Source organism: Phymastichus coffea, unplaced genomic scaffold (genome assembly GCF_024137745.1).
Source record: "Phymastichus coffea isolate CEN01 unplaced genomic scaffold, Cenicafe_Pcof_1.1 PCOF00055, whole genome shotgun sequence".
In the NCBI taxonomy this organism is placed as follows: domain Eukaryota; kingdom Metazoa; phylum Arthropoda; class Insecta; order Hymenoptera; family Eulophidae; genus Phymastichus; species Phymastichus coffea.
The window spans coordinates 984,370-996,038 of record NW_026706866.1 but is presented as its reverse complement, the minus strand read 5'-3'; the positions used below and the strand labels follow the sequence as shown (position 1 = coordinate 996,038).

The following is an 11,669-nucleotide window of genomic DNA, read 5'->3' as shown; positions in this document are numbered from 1 at the left end:
GAAAAGAAAAAAAAAAGAAAGAAGACACGACGCCTGTCGCTCGGCGAGCTTTGCAATTTAAATTCGAACGCGCGCTCGGTGTGACGGAAATGCATCGCGTAATCCGGTCGTCGCTCGGTGCACGCGCGCCGGGCGCAGGTGCACCGCCGAAAAAAAGACACTCGATCATCGCGTCGGCGGGCGACACCGATCTATGCCGTTTTTGCAAGCGAGTCGGTCGCAACTCGACGATCCGCGCCCTGATCCGGCGTACGTGGCCGAGCGGCCCACGCAGGCAAGGGATAAATCCGACCGGGCGCTAAATTACTCACTGGGAAATCCATGGCAGCCTTGAGAAAACGCCCAATATTCGACGACACTCCCGCGCGACGATCGAATTGCTTGCGAGCGCCCGTGCAACGTGAATATCTTAAAAGACGCGACGGCCGCGACGTACAGCGCGAAACTGGCGAGTAGCCGTCGCCCGAACGTGTCAACGCCGACTGCCACAGCCGGAGAGCGAGAGGTGAGAAAACGAGCAAGTCATGCGCATACGTGCGCACTACATGGAGCTGTCGGGAAAGAGAACGCTCGGTCGATCCTCCGGTATCGAAGTACGAGGAGATCTCGAGTGTTGCGTTCCTTTTCCTTTGTACGCTTGCAAGCATACGTTTTCTGGGGGTGTAGTTTAACAATTGAACGGTACTCCAAAGCAACGAGTGCTGTAAAATTCAATAAAATTATCGACCAACAGTTGCAGATTACGCTTCTTGATGCCTTGGAATTTTTTCTCTAAGTCTTTTAGATTTACTGCATCGTTAAACAAATTTTCGTAAATCATGAAAATACTGATTTTCGAGTATAATGAGAAAATTCAAGAACTATTTTGCAGTGTTGAGATTATTAATTGACTCTATACGTTACCGCTTCAAAACAATGTTCAACAATTTGCCAGATATCGGAAAAAAGTCGAATGTGCGATACACAGGGGACTGAGAAATTAGTATATATTTTAACGAGGATTACGCGACACGCAAGAGGGATACATGCGTCGTAGATAATAAAAAATATTAAAGTCTCGCGTATTATCAAATGCGTTACGTTGTATTGAAGGAAGTACTATGTGATTTATTATACAAGATGATTGCAGAACAACGAGTAAATACACGATCCAAATTCAAGAGACAATTAGAATTAATAACTATTTTAATTATAGGTACATGTCTTCATGATCTATACAAGAACGAAACATTTTTATTTAACATAACGAAATAAGTTCGTAGTTTGTTTATAAGCTACTATTGAATTTGTTCCGATTACCGTTATCGGCGTTTAATGCATCGGTAATTGGAGTTTGGTCAATGTTCTTGCAGATAATATGGCCACCTGTGAAAATATTTCGACTCTTATTAGTATTTCCAATAATCAGTAATCCACATGATATTAGAGAATGGTTTTGTAACGCTTTATTCGGTAACAGATGGAGTATACGTTGTGAGAATGAACCAATCGAAAAGTCAGTTCTTGATTATATTGAAAATAATCGAAACCTTCACTTTCGTCGATTCTCTTTCGGTCATGATATTGCGGATAATCCTGATTTTTAAATTGGCGACAAACGCGCGCGCCATGAAAATTCCGAGTTTCGATTACTATTCACAGACATATCTTTGGAATTTATCGAACGAATGGACGGTATTATTTTTCCACTGTCCAAGCGGAAAATTTTATCGCCCGAAAGAATATTCCTAACAATGAGCGGTTAAACGCGAATAAATCGATCTAACCGTCGCACTTATGCAGAGTAAACAAGTGGCTAGTCTTTACGAAAATAACGTATTGGACAATTGAAAGCTTAGTCGGCAAAATGCACGCTTGAGCGCGAGCTTTTCTGGCACGTGAACCTTCGAAAAAAATTAAATAAAAATCTTCGGTCTACCCACGTAAAAGTCTCAGAAGGCCGGGTAAGGAAGCATCAGCAGCGCGCACGTAACGAATGCCTCGACGCTCGTGAATATTCAGCGGCTGCGCTGACGGATGCTTGACGCGCAATCATGGCAATTGAAATACCCCATCAGCCACTCGACGTCGACAAAGATACCAGCGTGGAGCGCGAGTGTGACGCGTAACGATTGCAGCGGCGACCGCTCGCGTGCAACTTTTCGTAAGACGATGGCTGGAACTGAAGCGAGAAGCAGCGCGCGAAGCCGGTAGTCTCGAGATTCGCTGAGTGATATCTTGCGAGTTCGTCGGATAACGCCTTTGAGGCGGGACTGTGGCTTTGAAAACAAAGAACATACACGTGTGTGCACACCGATGACTGGTTAACGATTTGTCCAACATTTGCGATAAAAGGTTTTATTATTTTTAAAACAATCGTATTTCGATAGCGCAGTTAATTCCATGTTATAAAAACGCTAGTCATTACACTGGATACTACATATACTTTTTATACAAATGTATCTACACATTGGTAATTAAAAAAACAATAGCTTTCCGTCTATATGCAATTTAAAAACGATTTATTCATATATGATAATAATATATAAAAAATTTTGAATGGCAATCTTACACTGTATAGGTGCAAAACAGAAAAGAATCAGTCGCTCTCTCTCTATGCAATAATAAATAATCTACACTCTGAGAAGAAGATGCTTGGTCATTCTCACCCGGGTTCCTAAAGATTATGCAACCCATCTGGGTAAATTAGATCTAATAGTAAATGTTGTCGAATGACTAGATACCTTTCCAATGACAATTGTCAAATGACCAGAGGGCGTGAGATTTGTTAATCTCGTACAAGTACAGATGAATAAAGTAAAGGTGGGTTTTTAAATGATTGGTGGAAACCAAACGATTCTGCATGAATTTCATTCTTGGATGAGTTTTCGTATAGAAATGAGATTTTCCGTAAGTTAATTTGATAAAAACAAAAAGAAATTATTCTGAATAGTGTTGCATTGTCGTGAAAAAATCATCTTATCTTGTTAATGAGGCAATTGTCGTCGACGTGATCTTATACGATTTAAATTTAAATTACGATTAGGTTTAAAAACAATGAATCATTTCCATATCCGTATCTTTTTCGGCGTCAGAATTGTTCACAAATGCTTAAATAATCGCAATTACTGAGATTACAGAAGCACATATATTTTACACATCAACTGATATCACAACAAACATTAGAGAATTAAAAAAAAACTAAATGATTTACTTTTCGCATGAGCCTCGAGCGTAGATACTCCATTCATCCACTGCGTTTTTTATGACGAGGTTTTGTATAAGCTTCCAGAAAAGAGTTATTAGTACATTTTAATACTAATGTGAGAAAGTAACTTTAGCCTCGTGGGAACGTTTGCGCCTTCTCGGCATGCACTTTCTCGACACATATTTTACTTGATTTTTCGATGACGTGCTTTGTATGAGAACTGAATCTTCAAATCTACGGAAAAATCACGTTTTGGTAAGAAAAATCACGTTTTTCTTACCAAAGAACTCCTCGCACAATACTTGACTTAAGCATTTTTGTTTAGAAAAAATGTGTAAGCAGTAAAGTGAGGGAAAAAAACGTGATTTTCTTTGACATCTTGACATCCGTTGATAATAATTAGTAAATAAAAAAAATCCAATTAAGTTTACATTTGCTGATTCGGTTATAATTTCAAATCTAATTTTTCTTTTTCTAAATAAATCGAAACGTCGACTGTGCCTGATAACTTCATTTTTTTTTTTTCAACGTATTTGGCTACGATTCTAAACCTTTTTTAAGACATCCCTATGTGTATATATATTGTTGAAAAAACAGCGGAAATGAGTTTCGGCTTATTTGGGGCAGCCCTTTTCACAAACTAAATTTCAAAATTTTCATTTTCAGCAATTAACATTACTATCATCTTTCATCTATTCATCCGTCACGTTTTTAGCTTTATATTTACATTTATTTTATTTTTCTGATTTCAGAAAAGTTTTTCAAGAAATATTGCACTATATAAGCCGAAGTCGCTTCACGGTATTCCATTTAAAATAATAATTGATTTAAGATTCTTTTTAGTGATGATTATATTTATTCAACACATAGATATTCAATAAATTTATGTCTTGAGAATGAATGTAATTTAAGTGCATTAAGATTATTTTACTATATTATTTTAAAGTTAGGCCGTTGAATGAAAGTGGGTGTTGTTCTTTTTGCGATGCCTACAAATTAACTTACTTATTTTTTGTTCATGATCCATAATAAATCGATGTACAATAACGCGAGTTATTTATTAGCAACAATATGTTCACTGGTACAGATATTAACCCACGTGACCTGCATAGTTCAGTCAATCAGGTCATAAATAAACTGGTTTTACTTTCAGACCCATCTCTTATATATTTTTTATATAAAAAAAGAAGAATCAAGAAAAATAATTTCACCACGGAGCTACGATTTATTATACTTCATGCCTTTAATACCCTCCTACGTTGTTTACATACAAAACTTTACTACAGGAACCATTACATACATACATATATACATACATGTACCCATACATACGTGTGTGTGTATATATATATGTATTTATGACACGTAAATCAAGATTAGTGTGTTTATTCGATAAAAGGTATTATCGAGTTTGTCTTTATTCGTGAATTTCTTGAATTTCTTTCACTTGTTCCGAATTACTGAATGTGGTAACAATTCTTTATATATAGCCTTCTTTGTTATTTATATTAGTGTATTATTCCAAAAATATGCTACATTTACACTTTTTATAACCTCTGTTTATTTATCGATTTATCCACTAAATTCAGCACTGGATAATTGTTATTGAGGGGTGTCTAATCATTAGAGAATAACGCAACTGGGCCACATAGAGATAATACATTTTTGGTCTCAGCGTATCATTTAAAAGAAATCATCCTTCGTAATTATTTGCCGTTCAAATTAATTTTGATGTAAATCATCGAAATTTCTATCCAAGTAATAATTTAACCTTGCATAAGCAATAGTTAAAATGTACTATCAGACTAATCAAACAACTTAAATGACTACACATTTTAAAAGTACACATAAAGGAAAGAGTTTGACATAGTTTAAAGTAGAATCTTGAACGACCTTATCGCGTAGACGATTTCGGAATGAAAAATTTTCCTATCTTCAGATCGCATGATTGATATAAAAAAATGGAGAATCTATCGATTTACGTTAATATATCGTGTGACGGCAAATTCTCATTGCATAATCGTGCGCATAACAAACGAAGTACGTGCATTATCTTTTTCGTTTGCCAACTGAACAATGTAGCATAATAGTAGTTACGAGAAGAATTATGTAGTATATTTATGGGGTTTGCGTAAATATTCGTTGAAACAACAAAAACAGTACGAAATTATGTGAGGTGTGAAAGCTTATAAGCGAGCAGGCAATCGACTAATTGGAAATATATTGTATTTACTCAAAAAGGTGACTGAACTTATAATAACAGTGAGTCACGCAGGCGTCAAGGTAAATGATTTTTCGAAAAAGTTTTGCGAAGGGGAAAACATTGGTGTTGACTTCTACATAATCGAACGAAATGTTGCGATAGAATTTCTCTAGCAGTCGACATGCTTAAGAGCCAGATAATGGCCGTTGCTCCGAAACATTTTCAAAAATGCTAGAAAATGTGAAGAAATACCGTAAATTTCTGAAAGTAATGGTTTCACATGAAAATCGTATCACGAGGGAAAAAAATTATCACTTTAGCCCTGAACTTTGATCCAGTTGCATTATTCAACAAATCAAACGGCCAAGGCTCCGAGAGCTGACCAGAGTTTTTCGTTATTTTCAAAATTCCGAAGACAATATATTCATCTATGTGTTACTGCTATGTTGACTCAAACAACCAGAAAAAACTTAATTGCGCAAGACGATTGAGAGAAGAAGAATCTTATTTGTCTAGCCATTTTTACTTAATCGACAAACATCGCAGGCCGCGATGAAATTTATTAATAAATTACTCCATCGAACAAATATTTGCAACGGCCGGTTAGTGTAATGTCTCATCGCCAATTCAGAGAAAAAGGAAATATTATGGAAGTCGCGTTTGAAAAAATCACTGACTACAGTCGTCTGGAATTTACAAATAGAGGTCGTCGCAAAATCAAAATTCCCTTTCCCATAACACATCGGTGCAGAGCAGACGATCGTGCGCCGCAAAAAGGAGTAACAAAGATCACCTGTTGCGCAACGACAGGCAATCCAATTATGCCGCTGCACCGTGCATCTCAATACAACGACGATATTTCGTCATACAACACACGCGCGCGCATACTGAAACGGATAAACAAAATTACGCGCGAGCGCAAAGACAGACCTTGGGGGAGAAAAAAGAAATAATTAAATTGCTCGAAATGAGCAGTGTATACCTATTCGACACAAACTTCACTGCCACATACGTATCGCACACGCACGTACGATGTACACGCACGCTAGAATATGTAAATGCCGCGTAAGTCGCGCAATAAATAGCGTCGAAACGCGCGCACGTATGATTCACCGATGCGCGATTGCGATCAAATGTACTTTTTCTACCGACGAATCTCGATCGCTGTCTCGTTTCTGCTTCATTTTTTCGGACAACGTATCTGTCGTTTGAAGCTTATACTCTCTCTGCGCGCTTGCGTGTGTGTGTGTGTGTGTGTGTGTGTGTACGTGCGTGTACGCGGACGCCAACAAGCAGGAAAATATTATCGATTACATATATATATCGCGAATAATTGATATGAATGAGAAAGAGGGAGAGAAAAAAAGAAAGAAAGAGAGAGAGAGAGAAGTAATCACCGACCTGCTGAGAAGTGACTGGTGATAGAGCTTTGGAGAACAGCTATTGCTGGACGGTTTTGATGACTACGGACTTGTGCGCAAACGAGAGCTGTATAAAAAATTAGCAGTGAGCTACCTGCAGGTCACGATAGGGCTACGATGGCCACACGATCACCTTCCACGTGTACCCCTCGCGACGCTTTCCGTCTTTCTATAGTATGTGAGTATGTACTCGTATATACCATGGACGCCTTTGAGTCTCTGCGCCGCGAGCAGGACAGAGACAGACGAGCACCCACCAGTCATCACCACCGCCTGAACAAGCATTCGAGAAATATCGAAAGTGCCCGTCGACCGCGGCGACGCAAAACGCGCCACTCTCTTGCTTCGTTCAAATTTCAGTTTCTTACTTTTATTCTCATATTTGAAGATAAATCCATTTATAGCTCGTAAAAATTTCTAGCTATTTTCATCTGCTTAGTATCTTTCAACGCTACTGTAACGATTTGAAGCATTTTGTATTTGAATATCATACTTAATTAAAATATCATTCGTGTATTTAATTGACCAATAAAATATCAAGTTACAGATCTTCACATGGAATTCATTTTTATTTCTAATTATATTGGGATACACTAAGAAAATCGTACAAATTTATATTTTATACTTGTACAAAAATACATTTAAATCGTATAAAAAAATTTTGAATTACACGTTCTTTTTTGAGATTTATATTATTTACATGAATATAAAATTATGAAATATATTTAAAAATACAAATACAAGTTTTCGGGTACACGAAGACCTCGACTAAAACGATATTGTTGATAATTCATTTGATAATTGTCCATAGAAAAATATTTTGCACAAGACTATATTCATTCAAGATCAATGATCAACTTATCCTAACAAAATTACAGTAGTTTTCATATAATAAAATGTTTAAACTGCGATGGTTGATATACCTTTCAACAGTAAGTGATGTGAAATAAATTAAAAAAAACACATCACGATTTTGTCAGACTTGATTTTGACAATTAGCGCATTTCGGTAATCCCCGATTCTTCGTCCTTGTCTTTTTCGTTTCCCGATTTAGTCCTGGAAAAAAATTATCGTAACGTTATATCTAACACAAACGAGTCATCAAGTATATCATAAAGCTAACCAATAAAAAAAAGAAGCGTGTGCTAATACTAAAAAAAATTGGTCGATTTAAAAAAACCTCGAAAGCTAAATTAAATATTGATAAACCGTGGTTACAGAATCACGTTCGAAAAAAAGATCTTTGAATTTTGAATACATAGAATATTTTTGTATCTAATCTTGAAGCTACTTATACTTTTGTCGGAATAATCTCTGATTCCTTGTATGTTTTATATGCACAGTTTATTTTTTGGAATTTTCCAAATTTACACGACTGATTCTATAATAGAGGTTTCGAAGAAAGACTCGCTTAGGCATGCAAATGCTGCATTAGTAATTTTTAGTTTTTATCAAAACTATAGATCAAGAATAAATTTGATCGCTTGAAAATAATCACTTTAAAAGCTTTAAATCGTTCTCTTAGAAAGCAAAGACGATTTGATAAGAAAGAGAACTTTGAATATGTAAATGAAGCATTGATTGAAACGGCTCGACGAATCCGACGTGAAAGGTGAAATGCATATCTAAGCAAGGTGTATACCAACGATGAGCTGAAAAAGCAGGCACAAAGGCGCTCGTGCGTCGAAGCGTGACATCATCCAGCACGTAAGATTCACAACTTCTGTTTTTTTTTTCTAATATAATAATAGAGTGAAAAATAAGCGAAAGAGAGCGTGACTTGAAACTTTATTCAAACTTGTCATTCGAAAGAGTTACGTTATTCAAAGTTACGCTACTCAAAGTTTTCACAATGCATAACGATGTATTTTCGGAAATGTAGAAGTAAGTTGGGAGTGTATTTTTTTTTTGTAATTTGTTGTGGCAAAAAATCGCGATACCTACGTGAGATCAGTCGAACGCAACACTCAACCAGTTCGTAGTGATCTATCTATATGTATCAATTATTGCTATACCATCGATGTACATTAACGAGTTATACTAAAAAGCTCTGCGATATGTATGAAAGCAACAGTCGCTTGTAACCAGAAAGAAAAACTCAAAGACGTCTAAAAGCGAAAAAAAGTGAGAACAAAAAGAGACCCAAATCGCATTTCCTGCGCACGTGCGCTCGATGACTAAACATCGCGGCGAGAGTCAACGAACCGCGCAGAGCCGCGACGGCGATAGTCATTTCAGCGAAGACATCACGCATTGGCAAGAGCGGAAAAGGGAGACACGGCTGTAAGTAAAGCGAGAGAAAATACGAGAGGGACGTACTGATTAAGTCGGTGCCGAGGGTAATGGGTTCGAGTCTGAGGCTGGTGACCTCGCGCAGGACGCTCGCGTTGAAGGCCAGAGCTGTGATCCTCGCGAACAGTTCCGCCACGCCGTCGCCGGTTCTCGCCGACACCGCCCACAACTCGGCCTTCATGCGCCGGGATATCTCCAGCGCCTTCTTCTCCACGATCTCGTACACCTGGTTCGACTGCAAAAGACACTCGCTACGTGCGTTAATGGCCCGACCTTGTGGTCTCTGTAAATTTTTTCAGTGGCAGTGGCATACCAGTAAGTCTCGCTTGGTACCGACGAGAAAGATGTGATGGGGGCCGTTGTTGCTGCGATTAGCCTCGGCCAACCATTGCTGGCAGTGATGCAACGACATCAGACTACCCAGGTCGAATACTATCATTATCACTGCAAAAATGAAAGAAAGACGACTCTCGCGCGTGTCCCCGGCGCGGGGGAGCTGCGCGGAAACGAGCGTGTGCGAAAGCCGATGCTGCGATCGCAGCGATAATTACCGTTCGCTCCCCTGTAGTAGGAGGCAGCGATGCATTTAAACCTTTCCTGTCCCGCGGTGTCCCAGCTGAAAAGAGAAAGCGCGCGCAGATTAATCAAAGTTGTTCCGATGGAAAAGAAATAAAAAGAAAAGAAAAAAAACCGGCCATCTTCGTTCTTTTCTTTCTCAGTCAATAACGCGAACAATGCGCGCGCCAACTTTCTCGCGTGCTTGTGGAGGCTGAGCGCGACTAACCCAGTTGAGCTCAAGCCCTGATTACCGTGAGAGTCGACAGTCAAACGTACATTTGCAGGTTGAAAGGCACGCCGAGCACGTCGAATCTCTCGACCTCGAAATCCACGCCGATCGTCGCCTTGTAGTTGCTGTCGAACGACTTGTGGCAGAACCTGCAACTCGCACACAGTACGTCCCGTCAGCGGCCGGCCTTGTCGACAAACGAGCGCCCGTTACGCCGCGAGCGCGTTGCCCCATCGCGCTGTCTCAACATCCTGGTCGAGAGAGAGAGAGAGAGAGAGCGCGGAGCGTGACCGGGACCCACGGCGCGCACATACTCACCGATTCACCAGAGAGGTTTTGCCGACCGCGACGTCGCCTAGCACGATGACTTTAGAGATGCGCGGGAGCAGCGGCTGCGCCGCGCAGACTCGACGCACAACCCCGCTGAAGTCCCGCTCGTGATAGGGCGTCTTGTCAGACGCGTAGGGCGCTGGCCACTTGCGAATCTGCGGAAGAGAGAGAGATAGAGCCACGCAAGTCCATCACACGTCCTCTCGCGGCGCGCTCTGCCCTCGCCGTCGAGGACACGCGAGTCGGAGAGCACACGCGAGCTTTTGCGTAAGCGCTCGCCGCCGGCCGTTGCAAATGACAGTATCGTCGAAATAGACACGACTGACCGATCGTCGCTCGCCTCGGCGCACGGCCCCAAGGCGAACGGGAGCCGACGACGGCAAACGAATCGCGTACGCGCGTCTTACCGTGCGATCGCCGTCGACGTCGCTGTTGATCATCTTGTAGACTGCGGATCGGCTCTCTAGCATGGCCAGGCGAGTCGGAGCGGCATCCGGGAAAGCTCTCGGGCGCTCGGTTTTCCCAGCCGCGCACTCGGTCCGGAACGGAGGCTCGCACGATGCGCGGCCTGGCGCGGCAGGTGCTGCGGGCCGATTGCCGCGCGAGTGTTACTCCGCGTATCCAAGCGACGCGCTCGCCTGCACACGTGCGGCGCGGCATACGCGGGTGGCCACCGCGCCGCGCCGCGCCGCGGTTAAAGGGCGCGCGCGCGAGTAGGGGGAAACGGGAAGAGGGAAAGCACGCCGCTCGTCACGCGTATCCCCCATTGTTTCGCTCGGCGAAGGTGCGTCACTTTTCAGGGCTTTGTGCCGATCGAAGGGATATGGCAGCTTATAACTGTATGGCTCGAACAGTTCCCATGAATGTTAAACTTTCTTGTCCGACGCTACTCGCTCGACGTAGTTGCGTGGCGTTTGTTTGCTTTGATGGGGCCTTTCCATTTGGCGCCGATGCGATCGGCAGGAGGTGCTGTTCCGAAGGAATCAACTATACTTAGTTTCTCCTTCTCAGTCGCGTTTAATGTGTCGATTTCTTTTCGGATAACGATTTATCGTTCTCGCTATTGTGTAAGTAATTGTGTCGTGCGAATTTTCATTTTGCTAAGAATAAAAACTAAATATAGAATAAGATAGAACTATGAAAATAAAACGTCATCTCATAAACGAATGAAACAATGAGTTTTATAGATGATACAGAGTTGGTGTCAAACAAAATCGGAGCTTATGCCCTTATAAACAAATTTAATAACTTATGTATTCTTTCATATAATCCTGTAATATTTATGTGAATTGTATGATGTTCTACTGATTAAGATAGGCCTTGCCTCATTCGTTTAAGTAAAAGATTTGAAAATATTTTCTCCTTATATAAAAAAGTCACAATAAAGGCATGATAAACACTGTCTTATTGGCTCGCAGACAATACACGTGTTTTGTATTTCAATCTAAT

General features: G+C 40.7%; 1 protein-coding gene and 1 long non-coding RNA gene across 4 annotated transcripts; one reads left to right on the top strand and one right to left on the bottom strand.

Annotated features, from left to right (window-relative positions):
• Positions 1 to 2,228: 2,228 nt before the first annotated feature.
• On the top strand, positions 2,229 to 4,209 carry LOC131665883 (uncharacterized). Its single transcript, XR_009302051.1, has 3 exons — positions 2,229 to 2,452; positions 2,561 to 2,802; positions 3,940 to 4,209. It is a non-coding gene; the product is annotated as an uncharacterized LOC131665883 (long non-coding RNA).
• A 3,191-nt stretch (positions 4,210 to 7,400) lies between these two features.
• LOC131665942 (ras-related protein Rab-34) lies at positions 7,401 to 10,797 on the bottom strand. Of its 3 annotated transcripts, none has more exons than XM_058938216.1 (7): positions 10,628 to 10,797; positions 10,209 to 10,375; positions 9,938 to 10,039; positions 9,655 to 9,719; positions 9,417 to 9,547; positions 9,131 to 9,354; positions 7,401 to 7,867 (listed from the first exon to the last, which is right to left on the bottom strand). In XM_058938216.1, exons 1-7 carry the CDS (start codon positions 10,688 to 10,690, stop codon positions 7,807 to 7,809), a joined length of 813 nt encoding a protein of 270 aa, XP_058794199.1. In that variant the 5' UTR covers positions 10,691 to 10,797; the 3' UTR covers positions 7,401 to 7,806. The 3 variants fall into 3 exon arrangements, with proteins under 3 accessions (XP_058794199.1, XP_058794198.1, XP_058794200.1); XM_058938215.1 differs by having other exon boundaries at positions 9,131 to 9,338; XM_058938217.1 differs by lacking the exon at positions 9,938 to 10,039 and having other exon boundaries at positions 9,131 to 9,338.
• Positions 10,798 to 11,669: the final 872 nt, after the last annotated feature.